At 44.8% G+C, this 19,270-nt stretch overlaps 1 protein-coding gene across 3 annotated transcripts in view; it reads left to right on the top strand.

The window, feature by feature from the left end:
* Positions 1 to 19,162, top strand: part of SPEN (spen family transcriptional repressor) — a 75,002-nt gene extending 55,840 nt beyond the window's left edge. For all 3 annotated transcript variants that reach the window (XM_067311231.1, XM_067311230.1, XM_067311229.1), the window contains 6 exons: positions 1,261 to 1,361; positions 4,614 to 12,558; positions 13,225 to 13,629; positions 14,648 to 14,842; positions 15,449 to 15,607; positions 16,810 to 19,162. In XM_067311231.1, coding sequence (XP_067167332.1) covers positions 1,261 to 1,361; positions 4,614 to 12,558; positions 13,225 to 13,629; positions 14,648 to 14,842; positions 15,449 to 15,607; positions 16,810 to 16,941 — 8,937 coding nt within the window. In that variant the 3' untranslated portion in view covers positions 16,942 to 19,162. The remainder of the gene's footprint in view (positions 1 to 1,260; positions 1,362 to 4,613; positions 12,559 to 13,224; positions 13,630 to 14,647; positions 14,843 to 15,448; positions 15,608 to 16,809) is intronic.
* Positions 19,163 to 19,270: the final 108 nt, after the last annotated feature.

Below are 19,270 nucleotides of genomic sequence, written 5' to 3'. Positions count from 1 at the left end.
CGGAGTAACTGACGCCGGACAACCGAAACGTATATGTGGCTTGTGTGCGGCTTCTTCCTTGTAACAGATAAAATTTAATTAAAAATACCACTGGGGGGGGGGGGAAATAGATAGAAGGTACTTTATCCTAGAACAACGCTTAAGCATTTATGGGGTCGTTTTGGATTTGGGTGAATGTGGTAATAAACCTGTTTATGACTGTCCCATCAGTTCCACTAACTGGGGACTTGAGGTGTCTGCCAGCCCTCTGAGTTATCTTCCTCCTCCTCCTTTCTTCTCTCCTGAAGAGTGGGTAATGATTTCAAGCATGATCTCTCCTCTAGTGTATTAACCTAGCAACTTCATACCCATCATGGTTAGGAGTTGAATATACTATAGTTTCTAAGCGTGGTGGTTGAATATAAGTAGCCTTTATATGGAAGAAAATTTACGGTCGTTTAAAAGCTTCTGTATCTTGTGTTTGTGGGTCTTATGTGGGTTGTGCTACTTAGTGACTTTGGGATAAGCGACACCCTTAATGTGTGCGTGTCTGTGCTCCATTGCTGTGGTTATGCAAATGTTCAGGCTGATTTAAAAAAGGGAATAAAATGTAAAAAAAAATAAAATAAAATAAAACAAAGCCTTATGTGGAATACACATCGATAAATCCATTCTAATCCTTAATTCTTGGCATCAGCTATGCCATTAGCTTCTTAATATTGTCACACTTGGCTAGGAAACAGCAAATCTTAGAGCAGCTAGAATAGGGAGCTGCAATTCAGGACGCTCGGTTCCTTTCCCATCCCAACCGTCACCTTGTTTGTGTAACCCCAGGCAAATAATGTGGAGTCTGAACTAGATTAATAATACTGACCTGCCTGTAGCACTGTGTTGAGACGGAAGGCACTTTATAACTGTAGCTGGAATAGCAGTATTAAACACATCAGTACCATAATAATATGTATTTTTCCTGCTGGTTTACTGAACAGAAGCTTTTCACGTGCCTGCTGTCTTGTAACTGAAACAACATATCCCAATGAGAAGGCAGTTATGTAGTTCCATACACGTTTATTGAGCTTAGCAGCACATTTAAGAGAAAGAGGTCTTTGTTCCTGGGGAGGTGAACGGCCAGTCCTGAGAGGTGCTTGATATTTTTTTGTTAAATTGCATCATCCCCCATTTTCTATTCTGTTCCCATCTTCAGATTCTGCAGCAGACATTGAAATGTTGTCAAAATGGGATGTTTCTTTCACTGAACGTGATTTACCCTTTATTTTTCAGGTGGATTTTGCAAACCGAGAAAGTCAGTTGGCATTTTATCATTCCATGGAGAAAACGGGTCAAGATATCAGAGACTTTTATGAAATGCTGGCAGAAAGAAGGCATGTGTCTTTATTCCATTCTCTATTCCATATCTTTATTCCATTCTCTTACTTTTCCAGCGTTGTCTTAAATGTAATTAAATTTTCTTCAGGCCATAATTATTAAGCAAGCATTTGTTTTTGTTCATGTCAACTTTGCCCTTCTTTTTAAAAGCTTCCTTAAGTCTCTCTTTGAGTTCAGTGCAAGAGCTTTTAGTGGTCATCTTCCCCAACTTTGTATTAAGATGAATGCGCTTTATATTAGCAGCATTTTTAGCATATTTTCATGTCTTCAACTTTGACCTTTTCAAAAACTTTTTAAAATAAATTTAAGTGACCAGACTTAAACTGTGCAGATTAATGTGGACGGTATATCACGTATCTGAATTATTGTCAGTTACTAAAATACTAATTATTCAAGTGGAGGTTTGGGCTATCTGCATATCTATATATTTAGTATCCAGTTAATGTGCTGGGTCACCTGGACATAGTTGTGAGTCATTCATCATTTCTTAAGAATACAAAGAAAAATTTATCTGTAATGCCTCCCCGTATCCTCTAAATAATGTGTATGTTAGCAGACTATGTATACATTATGACAGGCTGCTACTACTACTAGTCTGTGGAGCTGAAGGTAAAATTTAGACTTTCACCTATCGATTCTCAACAGGCTAGTTTGTTAGCTTGATAAGATAATAAAGTCTGAGCGAGGTTGCAATTTCTTTTGCTGTTAGACTTGAAAAATGTATTCTGTGAAGATGTCCTCCTACAGCATCTGTCATGATGGTGTCTAGCCGTTGTACGTGGGCTGCAAAGGCAGTATGTTCCCTCCGGACAGGTCACTTAGATCTATAGACCCCAGCTGAAGGCAGCCTTGCACAGAAATACTTATCATTTTGCTCTTTATTTTTCCCTCCACTGGCTGAGTAAAACATCACTGTTTTCTCTGCTAATGACTCTGGCAAAGGCTGAAAAGAGAAGCATTTTCTTCCTGTGTGGGTGCATTTTTATTGCCTTTAGAGACTGGTTTGAATGTTAGGGTTTTGGTCTGCCTATGAATAAGCCCAGCATGACACTAGTTGTACCTGTGTGCTAGATAAGTTTCCTGTTTTTTTAGAGCAAAATAGGTTTGAATAATATATATGCAAAATTGCCGTATTTAAAAGGAAAAGAGGGTTTGGAAATTGGAAATCAGGATTTGCATAATGGAAATAAATCTGTGCATTCCCTAGTCCTTGCCAAATGTTGTGATGTGCCAGCAAGCAGTCAGTAATAATTTCCTGTGAACTATACCAAATTCAGAAAAAAGAAGTGCATTCATCAGATGTCTTTTAATGCACAGAAGTCAGCTGGGCTTGTCTTCACTGTGAAATATCTCTGACTGGGACACTGATTTTCTAGAACAACATGATGCTTGATACATGTTAGTCTTGTTTTTTCTGTTGTTATGCTCACATAGTCATTGCTATATACTTAGGAGTAATGAATCATGGAATGGTAGAGCAGGCTGTGCTGCGGGTCTTGTAATTCTGCACCTTCTAGTCCTCTTCCAAGCTTGTTCTGGCACTTCAGGGTCCCCAGCAATGACGCTAAGAACAACCGCACTAACCAGGTTCTCTTAGGCCGCAGTTTTACTCAGTCTAAATAGCGCCCAAAAGAAAATAAACATTATAATTTTTTTTTTAACTTCTAAAAATGCATTGACGTTATGTAGCAATGTCACCAGGTTAATGTGGTACGGATCCTAGATTTTCTAAAACCAGAGGAAGTGCTGTGCATCCCTTTTGAAAATCCGTAAAAATTCTTTTTCGCAGTGAATGCAAAAGCAGATTGGGTAATCTTTAACCCTGAATATACTGATGCAAAATCCAGTTCTGCACATTCTCTGAGCTGTGAAAATACAAATGAGATACAAATCCCACTTGAGTGGGAGGCTGTAGGCTGGAATATCTTTGCGGGAAGTTAAATTTTGCAATGTCGCACCCGTTCAAAGCTGCTTGGGGTTTTGCACTGCCTGAAGAAGCTTTGGGGGCAGAGTGCAGATGGAGCAATACAAGGTGCATGATAAAGACCATTTAGTGTACGAGCCTCTTAAACAGTTCATAAATTATTTAGATGTTGAGGGGCTGCTTGCATGTGTGGAGCAGCCACTCTCCTTTCTTTCTGTTTGCAAATTGCTATTAAATACAAAAAGTGCATTTTGATTCTTTTTTTGAATTTGTTGATAAACAGAAAAATTAACAAACATAGCAACTCCCTTCTTAGCTATCTACCCACAACTACTTTTCATAATATCCCACTTTGCTTGCAGAAAGAGATTTTTGTTTTCCGTGCTAAGCTCTATGTTTCTTTTTTTGTTTTTCTTACATTTCTTACAATGTAGAAGCTGTGAGCTTCTAGCATAAAATGTAAATAGTGAAGTTAATCTAAGTAGGTGAAATAGTGTGCAAAACATTCTCTAGTGGTGGAGAATTGGAGCACCAGCTATGTACTTCAAGAGCATGAAAATTACCACCCCTATATTCTCCCCTTCCCAGAAGTAAAAGCACGTCTTGCAATATAAATGGCATATTCTTGCAGTTTTGAGGTATTGAGATAATTATGCTAATTGCTTGAGTTATTTTGCTACATGCTTCCCATGAATGCACCTGCTCTCATAAACAACCTGATTTTTGTTGACTTGGCCTGGGAATAGGCAATGTCAGCATATCACATGCAGTGAAAGAGCTAATTTTGAAATTAAATGATCACTTGAAGGGTTTAGGATTTAAAAAAAAAAAAAAAATCCTGTTACCACTTTATTGCTTAGTAATGGAGAGGTTCTAACCTCGAATTTTTATTCACTTCGTGTTTCCAGAGCTAGGTAGAGACTGTCTCAGTAGTAGCAGCTTCTTGAGATGGGGTGTTTTTCACATCTGCATGACAGACTGTGTGTGGGTGCTCATGCGCTACGTAGGTTTTACCTTAATTTAATGCACTATTTGAATTTGGCAAAAATGAAGCAGTAAGGCTTGTTTAAAAAACACTCAGCAAAGCTGTCACTAACAAAATGACCAATTAACTTCATACAGTGTTTGAAGCTAACAAAGCATTTAATCCACTGTGCACTGATTCATTGCTGTTAAATCTCTCTATGCAGCTGTGTATAGTTGCCCTGATATGCATATAAAGAAACTATCATAAAACAATTCCTCTACATAGAAGAGAATTTTGTAATGCAGTACGTTGGTTGAGAGGGAAAACTAATCACACTGTTGTTCTTATTTTTGGCAGAGATGAAAGAAGAGGATCTTATGAATATGCCCCTGATCGTACTTACTATGAGACTGTTAGGACTCCAGGGACATATCCTGAGGATCCTCGGCGAGAATACCCAGCTCGGGGCAGAGAATTTTACGCAGAATGGGATCCCTACCAAGGAGACTACTATGACCCACGATACTATGATGACCCACGTGAATACAGGGATTACAGAGGCGATCCGTATGAGCAAGACATAAGGGAGTACAGTTACAGACAACGGGAGAGAGAGAGGGAGAGAGAACGGTTTGAATCCGATCGGGACAGAGATCACGAAAGGAGACCAATTGAACGTAGTCAAAGCCCCACTCACTCCAGGCGTCCACAGAGTCCTGGAGCGTCTCCCTCGCAATCAGAGAGGCTGCAGAGCGATTCCGAGAGGAGGATCTACAGCAGGTCATCAGATCGTAGTGGAAGCTGCAGCTCTCTGTCTCCTCCTCGATACGATAAGCTTGACAAAGCCCGTGTAGAACGTTACGCTAAAAATGAGAAAACGGAGAAAGAGCGTGCTTTCGACCAAGAGAGAGTTGACAAAGACAAACGCTTGGTGAGAAAGGAAAAGCCAGAAAAACTAGAAAAGGATAAAACTGATAAGCAAAAACGAAAAGCAAAAATCCATTCACCCAGCTCTCAATCTTCAGAAACAGATCAAGAGAATGAGAGAGAGCCCAGCCCTGAAAAATTAAAGGGCAATAGTAAACAGAGTAAAGAGAGAGGTGACAAAGAAGGGACAGCTAAAAACCGCCTAGAACTCATGCCCTGCGTGGTGTTGACCCGAGTAAAAGAAAAGGAAGGGAAAGTTATTGATCAGCCTGCTTTGGAGAAACTGAGAGCAAAGCTTGATAATGACACTATGAAGTCTCCGCTTCTTGAACAAAAAACACAGACATCTCAAGCTGAGCAAACAACAAAGTCTGATCAGTCTAAACTGGAACCTGTCAGAACTAAGGTACAAAAAGAGAAAGCCCTTGCCAGTCATGTAGAAGTGGTTGATAAGGAGGGAAAAATGAAACCCAAAAAGCACTTGAAGACAGAGCAAACTTCTGAGGGGGCAAACGCCATAGATTTAGACAAATTGGAGGCTCGTAAAAGACGTTTTGCCGATGCAAACTTGAAGCCTGACAGGCAAAAACTGGAAGTAAAAAGAAGCAGCCAAGATGAGGAAGATGCACGCACGGTTTTGAAAAAACAACTTGATGCAACAGCTTCATCTAGAGAAGCTGCAATGTTAAGGGAAGGAGAATTGGAAAGAAAACCCCTGAGGAAGGAGATGCTTAAAAGGGAATCTAAAAAACTCAAACTGGAAAGACTTATTCCTGTTACTAGTCCCAAAGAAATTCAGGACACTCTTAACGTTGGTGGGATTGGCTTGCGTCCCACTCCAGATCTGCAGGCTAAGCTAATCGACACAGCTGATGAACCAGTAGAAATCCAAGAACTCCCTTCTAAAAAAATGAATCCGGTAAAACCCCAGCATAAACAAATACAGCTACTAGATGACCAAGGAACAGAGAGGGAGGACACAAGGAAGAACTACTCTGGTCTTCCTGAAGACACACCTGACCATAAACTTAGCCAAGAGAAACCTCAGTCAGCTGATACAGAGGAGAAAATTGGCATTGACATTGACCACACACAAAGTTACAGAAAACAAATGGAGCAAAGCCGTAGATTAAAACAGCAGCTGGAAATGGAGATAGCAAAGTCAGAGAAGTTTGGCAGTCCAAAGAAAGATGTAGATGAATATGAAAGACGGAGCTTGGTCCATGAGGTGGGAAAACCTCCGCAGGATGTCACCGATGACTCTCCACCCAGTAAAAGGAAAAAGACTGACCAGTTTGACTTTGAAATTAGCACTAAAAGAGAAAGAAACTACAGGAGTTCTCGCCAGGTGAGTGAAGATTCTGAAAGGACGTCCTGTTCCCCTAGTATCAGACACTTTCCTTTTCATGAAGATGATGACACGCTAGATTCTCCGAGGCTAATGCCGTTAAAGGAAACCAAAGAGTCGCCTAAAATAGAAGAAAAGGGTCTTTCATACTCCAATATGACTGTGAGGGAGGAGTCTTTGAAATTTAATCCTTATGATTCCAGCAGAAGGGAGCAGATGGCAGAAATGGCTAAAATAAAACTGTCTGTACTGAGTTCTGAAGATGACCCAAATAGATGGGAAGCACAAGTGAAACAAGAGCCTGGTAGAGTAGATATTAGCTTTCCAAGCAGCATTGTTAAAAGAGACAGCATACGAAAGCGGTCCGTACGAGATCTGGAACCAGGGGAGGTGCCTTCAGATTCTGATGAAGACGGTGAAAACAAGTCCCATTCTCCTAAAGCCTCATCTTTATTAGAGAGTTCCAGATTATCTTTTTTATTAAGGGACAGAGAAGAGAAGTTACGTGAAAGAGAGGAAAGACTGTCAACTTCTTTAGAAAGAAACAAATTCTACTCTTTTGCATTGGACAAGACAATCACACCAGACACGAAGGCCTTGCTTGAAAGAGCAAAATCTCTCTCTTCTTCCCGAGAAGAAAACTGGTCTTTTCTAGATTGGGATTCAAGATTTGCTAGTTTTAGAAATAATAAAGACAAAGAGAAAGTTGATTCAGCTCCGAGACCTATTCCATCTTGGTATATGAAAAAGAAAAAAATTAGGACTGATTCTGAAGGTGGAAAACTGGATGATAAGAAAGAAGATCATAAAGAAGAGGAACAAGAGAGACAGGAACTGTTTGCTTCTCGATTTTTGCATAGTTCAATCTTTGAACAGGACTCTAAGCGCTTGCAGCATTTAGAGAGAAAAGATGATGATCTAGACTTCATTTCTGGTAGATTATATGGGAGACAGTCTTCCTCTGATGGGACTAACAGTGCATCTGATTTGGTGCAAGAACCAGTTGTTCTTTTCCACAGTAGATTTATTGAACTAACACGAATGCAGCAAAAAGAAAAGGAGAAAGATCAAAAACCAAAAGAAGTGGAAAAACAGGAAGACAAAGAAAATCGGCCGAAGACACCAGAAACAGTTCCTGATAATAAAGAATCAGAACATAAAACTTCCTCAGTAGTTGGTCCCTCTTCAGTCACTGTCATACCGCAGGAACCAGCACCAGTTGCTTCTGAGAAGACAGCAAATGAAAAAATAGTGGTGGATACAGCTTCCATAAAAGAAGAAAAGCCATCTGAACCTGCTTTTACAGCAGAAGAACAAAACCCTGTTCCTGAAATTGCTGCTCCTGCCAAAATTGAACCACCTGAGCAAACTGAACCCCCACCAGTTGTAGAAGTTAATAAAGAAGTTGTTCCTGCAACTCTGGCAGCAGAGGAAGACACTGTGTCAACAGAGCATCCTTCATACTTGGATACAAAACCTCCTACTCCAGGAGCATCATTTTCCCAAGCAGACATCAATGTAGATCCAGAACCTGAAGGTGCCCAGTTGATTTCACCTCCTCCTAAACTCATTCAAAAGTCTGAGGAGGTTACTGAACCTAAAGAAGAAAATCCTCCACCTTCTGCCAACACCGATGCTAGTGCAAATCAAAAGGTAGAGGTGGCTGCTGAGGTCCTACCTCCAGTTTCTGACAATGATATGGAAGTTGAACCTCCAGTTGTTGTAAAAGATAAAAAGTCTTACAAGAGTAAACGCTCAAAGACTCCTGTCCAGTCAGCTGCAGCTAATGTCACAGAAAAGCCTGTCACGAGGAAAAGCGAAAGAATTGACCGTGAAAAACTCAAAAGATCGAGCTCCCCTCGTGGGGAAACACAAAAACTTTCAGAATTGAAAGTGGAAGCAGAGAAAGTTTCAAGGAACGCTGCTAAATCCCCTAGTTCTGCTGCAGAGCCAGAAAATGTGGAGCCAAGCTTGCCGATAGGCCGAACAAGGCGCAGAAATGTAAGATCGGTTTATGCTACCACAGGAGACAATGAAGGCCCATCTCCAGTCAAGGACTCTGTGGAGGTCACGAGGTCTACCAGGAAGAGAGGAGAAAAGGAACCGCAGGAAACAGTGACGACCGTTCCTACTACACCAAGAAGAGGAAGACCTCCAAAAACACGCCGTAAGCCGGAGGAAGACATCTCTCCGATAAAGACAGAACCGGTACAACAAGAGCCTGAGGAGACTGAAACTAAAGAACCTGTGGAAACTCCTAAGCCTACGGAGGGATGGAGGTCTCCTAGATCCCAGAAACTAACACACAGTCACTCATCAGCTGCTACTAGCCAGCAGGGGAAGAAAGGGAAAAACGAACCGAAAGCTGATACCTCAGTGGAACCTGAAGATGCTGCTGAAAGAGCTGGTCAGGAGTCAAGCGGTAGTGAAAACAGCAATAAAGCAAAAGCAACCGAGAAAGAACCAGCCGCTAGCGAACAGAAACGTGATAAGAAAGAACTTGATGCAGAGAAAAACCAACTAGAAATCCCCACAGTTGAGATCATTGAGAAAAAGCCAGCACCAGAAAAGGTTACGAAATCCAAAAGGGGAAGGTATAAAAATACCAAAACTGTTGTAGATAAAGCATCCTTATGTCTAAAAAATGTAGAAATACGCCTCAATGTTGATGAAGTCAAGGGTGCCTTGCGGCCAAGTGAGGAAGAGTCAGAGCCTGTGGCAGTGTCACCGGCAAAAATCAAAAGCCCACAAAAAGAGGACATCTTACCACCCCATTTTGTTAAGAATGAGGTAGAAGATTCATTCCAAGAAACAGAAAAAGAAGTGCTGCGGGAACCGAAGCAGTCCCCAGAAGCTGCCCAGTTAGCAAAACAGATTGAACTCGAACAGGCTGTGGAGAATATTGCAAAACTCACTGAAACTCCTCCAGCAATTACTACCTACAAAGAGCCAACAGCAGATGTGTCTGAAGTTCGTCAGGAGGAGGAAGGTGATAAACCTGCGCATCAGGCTAGTGAAACAGAACTGGCAGCAGCTATTGGCTCCATCATCAATGATATTTCTGGGGAGACGGAAAGCTTTCCTGCACCCCCAACTTATCCTGCTGAATCGGAAGCAGAAATCCCTGCAGAACCGTTGGTATTACCGTCACCTCGAGAGGAAATGGAGCCAGAAACCGATCAGGCAGTTAACAATATCTTGGAAACAGAAGCTGCTGTTGAGCCCACGGTGCAGCCAGTTGCTGGCTCTGCCCCGTCCACGGTAGAGACGGAGAGCAAGGAAGCTGAAGTCAGCTTCAGCGAATCTTCAAATTCAGCACAAGAAACCGAAACCTTGCAGGAAGCTGAAGTTTCTCGGAAGGAAAAGGGCCGTCAAAAGACCACTCGGCAGAGGCGTAAAAGGAGCACAGGCAGAAAAGGCGACACTGCTGAAGTCAATGCATTTGAGCCGGAGAGGGTACAGAGCAAGTCTCCCCCTGCCAGTGAAGTAAAGGCAAAACCTGAAGAAACCTTGAAGGAAGACAAGCAGACTAAAACCTCTGCGCAGGTGTCTGCAGAGCCAAATACTTCCGATGCCAGCAAGGCTGCAACCACTGATGTTGTCACCGCACATGAAGCTGTCGCGGAGAGCAGCGCATCTCCAAAAGCACCACCGCCAGCTCCTTTGGACCTGGCTGCCCCGCCAGTTCCTGTCGATGATGGCAGTCAGACGGGGTTCAAGATACGGTCACCTATCGAGAACACGCCCATCACGCCGCCAAGTGCTCCAAATACAGCTGCTCCTGCAGTTCCTTCGGCAACTGCGGCCAAGTTACCCACCCCGGTGCCACCTGGGATTGTCCCCCTTCATTCCAGTGCTGCCAAGGTGCCAGAATGGATCGTAAGGCACGAGGAACCACGCGCCCGATCCACACCACCACCTGCTCTCCCGCCAGATACAAAAGCATCAGATATCGATACAAATTCAAGCACTTTGAGGAAGATACTCATGGAGCCCAAGTACGTCTCAGCGACGAGCATAACTTCTACACACGTGACAACAACGCATGCTGAGCCAGTGAGTGCACCTCGTTTGGAGGAGGCACCTCTCCACCCTGCAGTAGAGGCCATAAAACCAGTTTCAGAGGAGAAGCCAGCGGTTCCCGTCACTAATGCTTTGGACCCACCAGTGGCAGAAGCACCAGTGTTCAGCGAGAAAGAAAAGATAAGTACCGTCATTGCTCCCAAAGCTACTTCCGTTATAAGCAGAATGCCCCACAGTGTTGATCTGGAGGAGGCTCCGAGGATCACCTTAGTGAAGCAAGCTCCCCAAACCCAGACCTGTCTTGTTAACGCTCCCTCGCCAAAATTTAAGCAGAGGTCAAGCGCAAATGATAACAGTAGGTTTCATCCAGGATCTATGTCTATTATTGAAGATAGGCCTGTAGAGACTGGGTCCAGCCCAGGACTGCGGGTAAATACATCAGAAGGTGTAGTGCTTTTGAGTTACTCGGGACAGAAGACAGAAGGACCGCAGCGAATTAGTGCAAAGATCAGTCAGATTCCCCCAGCCAGTGCTGTTGACATCGAGTTTCAGCAATCTGTATCCAAGTCTCAGATTAAACAAGAACCTATTACACCGTCTCAGCCAACGCCAAAAGGCTCTCAGACTTCCACAGGCTATGGGACTGTTTCCACCCATTCTTCTTTGGTACTGGGCACACAACCTTACAATACATCACCCGTGATCTCCTCCGTTAAACAAGAGCGTGCGACTTTGGAGAAATCTGACTCAGCCCACCTTGCTGTCCAGACTCCATCATCTCAGCCTGGGCCTGGTAAAGTCCTCTCACAGACTGTAAACACTCCGCCTGTACTCGTTCACAGCCAGATGGTTGTGAACAAAAAACTGCCTGATCCAGCTGCTCTGAAAGTGGAGACCAAGACTCTGCAGCCCTCCAACTTGAGTCCTGGAGTCAGTCCGCATCACCCATCCCTATCTGGGAAAATACATTCAGAAGCAAACCACGTCAGCTCAGGACCCAGCACCCCAACCGACCGGGCTATTTCACACTTGGGGGTCACGAAACAGGAGCCGCATTCTCCACGTACAAGCGGACACTCGCCGTCACCGTTCCCACGGGCTTGTCATCCTGGCAGTACGTCATCTCCGGCTTTATCGAGCAGTACCCCGGTCATGCTGGCACCGGGAATTCCTGTGCCTCAGTACATATCCAGCATGCATCCAGAGCAATCTGTTATCATGCCCCCTCACAGCGTAACGCAGACTGTATCCCTGGGCCATCTGTCCCAAGGTGAAGTGAGAATGAACACCCCTCCTCTCTCTGGTATTCCTTATGGCATACGCCCAGAAGCGCTCCACTCCCCCAGAACAGCTCTGCAACCTCAGATAGAAATTAAACCTCAGCGATCCAGCACCCCTCAGCCAGCTCCAATAAGAGACATAGTCATGCCTCCTCTGTCTTCTCAGCATCCCCCCGAAGAGGAGATGCACTACCATCACACCACTGTGTGTAGAGGGCCAGCCCCTGTCCAGTCCGATGTGCTAGTGATGCAGCCAGATTACCGCATGCATCCTACGGGCATCAGGCTTGACCAGTACAATGTCCCTCGAGACGTGCGGATGATCATGCACCCCCATATGGCAGCGGTGGGCGAGCACCACTCTGAAACGAGACAATCCCGAACGCCGGAAGGGGCGGTGAAAACTCCCCCCGTCAGTAAGACTCCGCAGCCTGGAAAAGAGACGCCAAAATCCTCCGAAGGCAAAATGGCACACTCTCCTCACAGCGAGCCCCGGCTCCTCAGCGTCCCTTCCAGCAGCCAGCTTCCTGGACTGCCTTTGACGCAGCCGGTGGTGGTACCTCATGGAGTACAGATCATGCACCCTGCGGGGAGCTCCTTTCATGATTATAGATCTGTGTATGGTGACATGAGGAATTACCATACTGCCGCACAGCTCGGGCATCCTCAGTTCCCTGGTGCGTCACCAATCGGGCTGCCTTCCCGGAGCATGACCCCGTCTCAGGTGAGAAACAAAAGGGTTTCTTCTCTTTCTACCTGAAATCTCGAGTGCTCTGAGCTAACTGCAGCCCCAGTGCGGTTCTGCGTGACCACAGGAGCTGAGTTTAGCTTGTGGTTGGAGTCTCCAAACTCTATTTAAGGTCACGTCTGAAAGCACTAGAGCAGTTATTTTTGTTTGGGAAATGCGGGTTGAACACTGTTTAGCATTAGCAGGAAGAAACTGAAGAAATCCTTCTCGTTAGTCATTTTAGGACTCAAAAGGGAAGGTGTGAAGGCTGCATACGAGTTTCTAGACACAGAGATGTTTCGGGGGGAGAATTCTCAGCATTGAGACAGCACATGGGTCTGTCAGGCTGGAAAAGCTTCCTTGGATGGACGCGGTGGTTAAGGATGGCCTTGTGGGTTGGGGCAGTGGAGCAGGATTCGGGAGATGTGGTGTCAGCACTTGGGTGCGAGAGAGGCTGCCAGGGTGACCGTGGAAAGGGAAGCTAGTCTGGGCACCTCTGCAGCAGGGCTGGCTGCGAAGGGTGGTGTGGAGCAGCATTAAAATGACTCTGCCAGCAAGCACTAGAAATCTCACGGTTTCCTGGCAGTCTCGTTGCTGAATGAACAAGTTCTGATACTCCCGTGGCCTAAAATCTTTCCTTTCTCCCCACCGCCTGCTTCCTAGAGTCTGCCGGAGGGTGAACACACACACGCCAGCCAGCCAGTACGCAGCAAGACTCCTCAGATTTCCCAGGACCCCAAAGGCCCGCCAGCAGCAGGGCCTGAACAGAGTCACCACCCCACTGTAAACAGGCATGCAGCACAGATAGACCCTCACGTCCATCTTCAGAGGGCGCAAGCGGACACCGGCCAGACCTCCTACCCTTCGCCTGTCGCCATTTCGATGAAACAGGAGCTTCCATCACCGCACCAACCTCAGGCGGTTCCCAAGCAGTCTATGTTTATCCCGACGACATCAGGCCCCGGGGCCCTGCCCCTGAATCGCCCTGAGCCCCAGTCTGCTCTAAAACAAGATCCGTCTCCTCATCCTGTTTCGCAGAGACCTGTGGATATGGTTCAGCTTCTGACAGTAAGTATTGCTCCGTCGTCTTTCCTCTCCAGGAAGCTGTACGCTTCTTGTGTCTGGGGAGAAGAATATCAGTGAGTTTTTACTAAGCTCCTCTCATTTGTGGCAACAAAGTATAATGTCTCTTGCGTCAAATGCTTCGGATCTGGAGAATGCGATCATCTGTCTGCTTTCTGGGCTGTTTCTCTCCCTGGTGAATTCTTAGCCATGTTCACATTTACATGGCATTTACTAGAGTCTCGAGATAGCCCGCTGGTAGCACTGCAGTGAAAGGAATGAGAGCAGCCCGTGTTTCTTTCATTATTGTTTCAAACAGCCTGCAGGCTAAGGCAGGCAGTGCTGCATCATTTTTACAGTCAGCTGTTCTCAGGAAGGTTTTCTTCACAGGCAGGAAAGAGTGGTGGTGTATTTAATTTCAAAAAGAAAGAAAAAAACCCAGCCTCCTAAAGACTTAGATCCTGTGACTGAGGACGATAGAGAGGAGGGAGATGGCGGAGGAACAGGCATGTCTGTTAGAGCACTGACCAGGAATCGAGAGCTGTGTTCAGCGCCAAGTATTTCCTGCGTAACCTTGAGCAGCTCTCCTGGTCCTGCTGTTTCTCAATTCTCCATTTGTAAAACAGAAAATAACATTTGGTAACAGCCCTGCTCTGCCTCGCGCTGTGTGGGAGGCTGACATCATTTGCGAAAGATTGGGAAGTGCTCAGATGTTACAATGAAGGGAGCCACCCAAGTATCTTAGCCAGCTGGAAGAAAAAGGACTGAAATACTGATTTAGCAGGACCTAACCCAAGTCTGGACTGGCGCGTACAAATGATGATAAGATGTTACATGTGTACTGAGTGCTTAAAACAAAGCAGTGGTGTCATAATTGCCTGTAAAAGTATCAGAAGCAACCGAGCAGCTCAGATGGGATTTCTTTCAAAATTAAGATCCCTCTTGAACAGATGGAAGTGCTTCTTCTAAGTTCTTTTTACTCTTTGCTCATTTGCATTAAGATTTCTTCTCCCTCTGCTTTCAGAAATACCCAATTGTGTGGCAGGGCCTTTTGGCACTAAAAAACGACACAGCTGCAGTTCAGCTCCACTTTGTCTCCGGTAATAACGTGTTGGCGCACCGGTCCCTGCCTGCGCCGGAAGGAGGACCTCCGCTGAGGATTGCTCAGCGCATGCGACTAGAGGCTTCACAACTGGAGGGCGTAGCACGCAGAATGATGGTAAGGGTGGCAGCAGTGTCAGGATACGGGTCAGGCAACATATTTGGGAAGAGCTAATATCTAGGTGCCAAAAGCTTGTCTGTTCTTCTCATCTGTATCATCGGTGTAGCAAAAAAAAACCCCACCACTTCTCCCACAAACCTTGCCTCACTCGGTTCTCATTGCGTGGTTCATGTTACGTTGGGATTCCGGTAATGGTATTGGAGATGTTAGATGTGTTTCCTTTCACATCAGGGCCAAGCGTAGAAGTGAAGTGTGTGTTACTCTGCATTCAGGTGACAGAAGAGGGAATGTCAGAGTCGGGAAACCGTACTTTTGAAGTCCCTTGTCCCCTAGCCATGGAACAAACTCCTGCCAGCTCTAACATATCTAAGAAATGTGGAAAGTGGAAGGTAGAAGGCAGTGGAAACCAGCCGTTTTCAGTCCTCTTCTCCATCTTCTAGGCCAGCTGAGATGTCAGCATGTGTCTTTCATAACACCTGCAGTTGCTTCGAAGGAGTTCAAAGAGAGGATTTTCCAGTGAGGGCTTAAAGATAATGAATGTATGTCAGGAATAGGCCTGTTCCAAGCAAACATTTTCACTTAATTACTGTATTTTCATTCCAGGTGGAGAGTGATTACTGCCTATTACTGGCCTTGCCTTGTGGACGAGACCAGGAAGATGTAGTGAATCAGACTGAGTCACTTAAGGCTGCATTCATCAGCTACCTGCAGGCTAAACAAGCTGCAGGAATCATCAACGTTCCCAACCCTGGCTCTAACCAGGTATTGGCAAGGAAGCTGTGAAACTTTGTAGATAAAATAAATTGAAGTCGTATGTTGATAATGGAACCTAAGGCCCTCCACCCCCAAGTCTTTGCTCAAGATTGTAGTTAAGGTGCATGTTTGTATCCTTGAAACAAAACCCTGACATTAACCGTGCCAGTTGGTTACATCACTGGTGAAAAACGTGATGCAGGATACGGGTATAATTACTGAAGGGGAACTGCAAAGCCAAGAAACACCCAAAACTAGGTTTGTTTTGTTCTTTACAGCCCTGTCTTTGGTAGAAAAAAACAAAAAACCCCACATTTTTCAGCTCTTTTTCTGTGTTGGAAGTAGAGTCCTTACTTGCCCTGGTTTCTTCCTCACATGATATCCTGTTTTTTCCAGAACACCTGATGTTTTTTTGTTCTTCATTGCATAAAGACAAAATGTTTGGGTTTGGTAATTCTGAGTATTTATTCCAGATGTGTTGCTCCATTGAATTAAATTTAATCTGCTACCCTGGGTAAACAGTCCCTCAGAATGAGTGGTCAGCCCTCAGAGCAACCACTGAAAGCTACCGCTTGAAACAATAGGAATTTTTCTGCGTTTCGTGATAAAATCAGTCAGCTATTATGTTTCTGGTGTGGAAGAATTCCCCACCTTGAGAGCCACACCTGTGTTGCAGCTGAATTGCATCTCGTTTTTTTTCTGCAAATGTACTGTTTTACGAGCATTCTGGAGCACCAAAAAATGTTACCATCCAAGTGTCCATGTTAAATGTTTTAAGACAGCATGGCTGCTGCGTGTCTCCTTAATGTAAACCATAACTTCCCTCCTCTTTTCAAAAAAGAAAGAGTGAAAGGATTCTCCTTCCTCGCCCTGTCGAGTACTCGCTTTGATATAGTCACCTGGGTCCTTCACAGTTCTTGCAAAGACTTCTCAGCAGAGAGGGGGAAAGCGGAGGCTGCCTTTTTCCAAGGCTTTCACTTAAATTTTAACAGCTCTGAAAGACTGTGGTGGACTGTTCGATGTTACGGGGCACGCGTCAAGCCTGGGCTCACCGCTTGCCTGCCAATTTGGGGGAGATGTTTAGTGTTTTGGGTCTCACTGCAACGCTACCGGTGTTGCCCAGGTCAGCGCTCGGATGCCTCTGGGCAAACGGAGAGCGGAAAGGTTCCCTAGCTTGTCTCTGATCTTTGTCTTTTTTTTCTCCTTCGCAGCCTGCCTACGTTCTGCAGATATTCCCACCCTGTGAATTCTCTGAAAGCCACCTGTCCCGTCTAGCCCCAGACCTCCTAGCCAGCATCTCGAACATCTCTCCTCACCTTATGATTGTCATCGCGTCGGTATGAGCTGTTTACTGGTTACTGACTTTTCCAAGGCCCTGCAGCAAAAAAATTTAAAAAAATTAAAAAATAAAAAATAAATAAAAAGAGAGAGAAAGTAATGAAACAAGAAAATGCTGCCAGACTACCAGCCTCCTGCCCTAACAGGCCTCGATCAAACTGTTGCTGGGTAGTGGTTCTGCTACCTTGTATGTTTACATATTGCTTTAGCTTATGGACAACTGATGCACTCAACAGGCGGACTGGTATTGGGTTTCTGTGCCTCCTTTTGGGGAAAATAAAGGATGGCTATTTTTTTTAACAAAAAAAAAATAAATAAAAAAGAACCTGAACTGCCTTTGCACTAAATTAGTGACTCGGACCTTTGCACAGTTGGAGACATGCTGTGACGTTATGGATGTCTTGACACACATTAACATGCGTTGTGGACTAAACGCAGGACCTGGGAACTTCTGCTGAAATTTGTGGGTCAAGGATCATTTCACACATTATCTTTTTTGTTGGCTTTTTTTTTTTTTTTTTTTTTTTTTCTGGATGTGAACCTTCCTCTCCTCCACTTGCCCCTGCTGCAGCCGTCTTCTCTTCATCTGGGATGTACAGTTTACACTGAAAAAAAAAAAAAACAAAACAAAACAAAAGGGAGAGCTATTTTCCTTCCTGGTGGGATATGCAGAACTCAGTGGGTGTGTGTATATATAAATATATATATAATATATATAAATATATATAATACTGACTTTAAAAAAAAAATCAAATCCCCACAACATACATTTTTTTTTAATCTGTGCCAAAAATGTGTTTTCAGAGAAAATCTTATTTTCATACTCAGACTTTGTATTGTCACTCATTTGTAAGTGCGCTTCATTTAAACATTACCTTCCCCTCCCTCATCTCACAATATGTGGAAGTGTTATACACTTGTACAAAAGACTTTTTACCCTCCTCCCCTCCTCCTCCTCCTCACCTTCCCTAACACTTATTAATTTATGGAACTGTTTTCTCAGCGCAGTTTTGTTTTGTGTGTCCATTGGATTACAAACTTTATTAAAAAATACAAAACACGTTGCGCCCGGATGTGATCCCTCACTCGCTCCGCGGGAGGGGGGAGAGAAGGAAAGGCGATTTAGGACTCCGTGTGCAAGTTCAGGCCAGTCGACAGTACTGATAAGCTACATCCCCTGCAGTGGGTACTTGCTCTTTCCCGGGCAGCTGTACAGAGTTGTTACAAATGGTTTTCTTTTGCATTGGCAAAAAGTTTGTTTGAAAAGGGAGAGAGAGAAAAAAAAAAAAGATAATTTTATCAGAGTAAACTCTAATCTTTGTTTATTTTTGGTTTCGTGTTGTAAATATTTGTTAAACGCCAAAGTTGCATTTTTTTTTTTTCTGGGTAATGTCAAAGGCACTTTGAATTTTGATACACAGAGCAAAACAACAACTACTTCCAAAAAAAAAATCCCCAAAACAGAAGGAAAAAAAAAACATACTTTGCTTTTTAAGAAAGATTTTGCTTCTTATCTAAAGCAGCTGCAGCCCATGAGGGTTGAGGGCTCCGGCTGATCCCGGAAATGTAGCTGAGGATCACGGCAGCAGCTGTACGTGGAAGTCCTGCCCGGAGGCCTCCCAGGCGGGTCCAGCACAGCTTTTCCCAGCTCGCGTCCCGGGACAAAACTTGCTGGGGAGAAGATTCCCACCGGGGAGGGAGCTCGGTGGCCTCAGCCGGGCTCGGAGGGAGGCTCCGTCGGATGTGCGAAGGCAGCATGAGCGAAGCAAACCAAGTTGGCGCGTAGCGAAGTTGCCACTTTGCCCATTTGATGCTTTAAAAAAAATAATAATAATAAAGAATCCTTTATTCTGGTAGTGCTTTTTGCAGTTCTTGCAACCAGCTGTTAAACAACGGTCCCGCATCTGTTTTTTCTAAAGCAGTTGGCTTAACGCCTTGTTCAGAGGCAGCCTCACAGTGGCGTTAAACCTTTGCAGCCCTCACCGCTGTTTTTATTTTTTTTCCCCTGCTAAAAGCTCCTCTCGAGCCCTGCGTTAAACAGCAGCGAGGAAGCCGGAGGCACCGAGCTGCCTCCAACGTGAGCCACCAGCTCCACTGCCTGGAAGAAGGGAAGTGGCAGCAGCGGGATGCGCCCGAGCGCGGCGCTGAGCCTTTCCAGCGCCCCCCTGGGAGCCTGTGATGGAAACCGCCGGCGAGACACCCCGTGAACGGCGCAAACGCTTGGAAAAGTGGCTTGAGCGAGGCGGGATGGGCGAAAGGGCGCAGGAGCAGCCAGAGCAGGAAAAAAATAAATGTCGACCCTGTAACTGCCTGCCCATGCTGCACTTGCTCCTT

This window comes from Apteryx mantelli, chromosome 26, assembly GCF_036417845.1.
Source record: "Apteryx mantelli isolate bAptMan1 chromosome 26, bAptMan1.hap1, whole genome shotgun sequence".
NCBI classification, from domain to species: Eukaryota; Metazoa; Chordata; class Aves; order Apterygiformes; family Apterygidae; genus Apteryx; species Apteryx mantelli.
The sequence above is the reverse complement of the archived record's forward strand: the minus strand, read 5'-3'. Positions and strand labels throughout refer to the sequence as shown.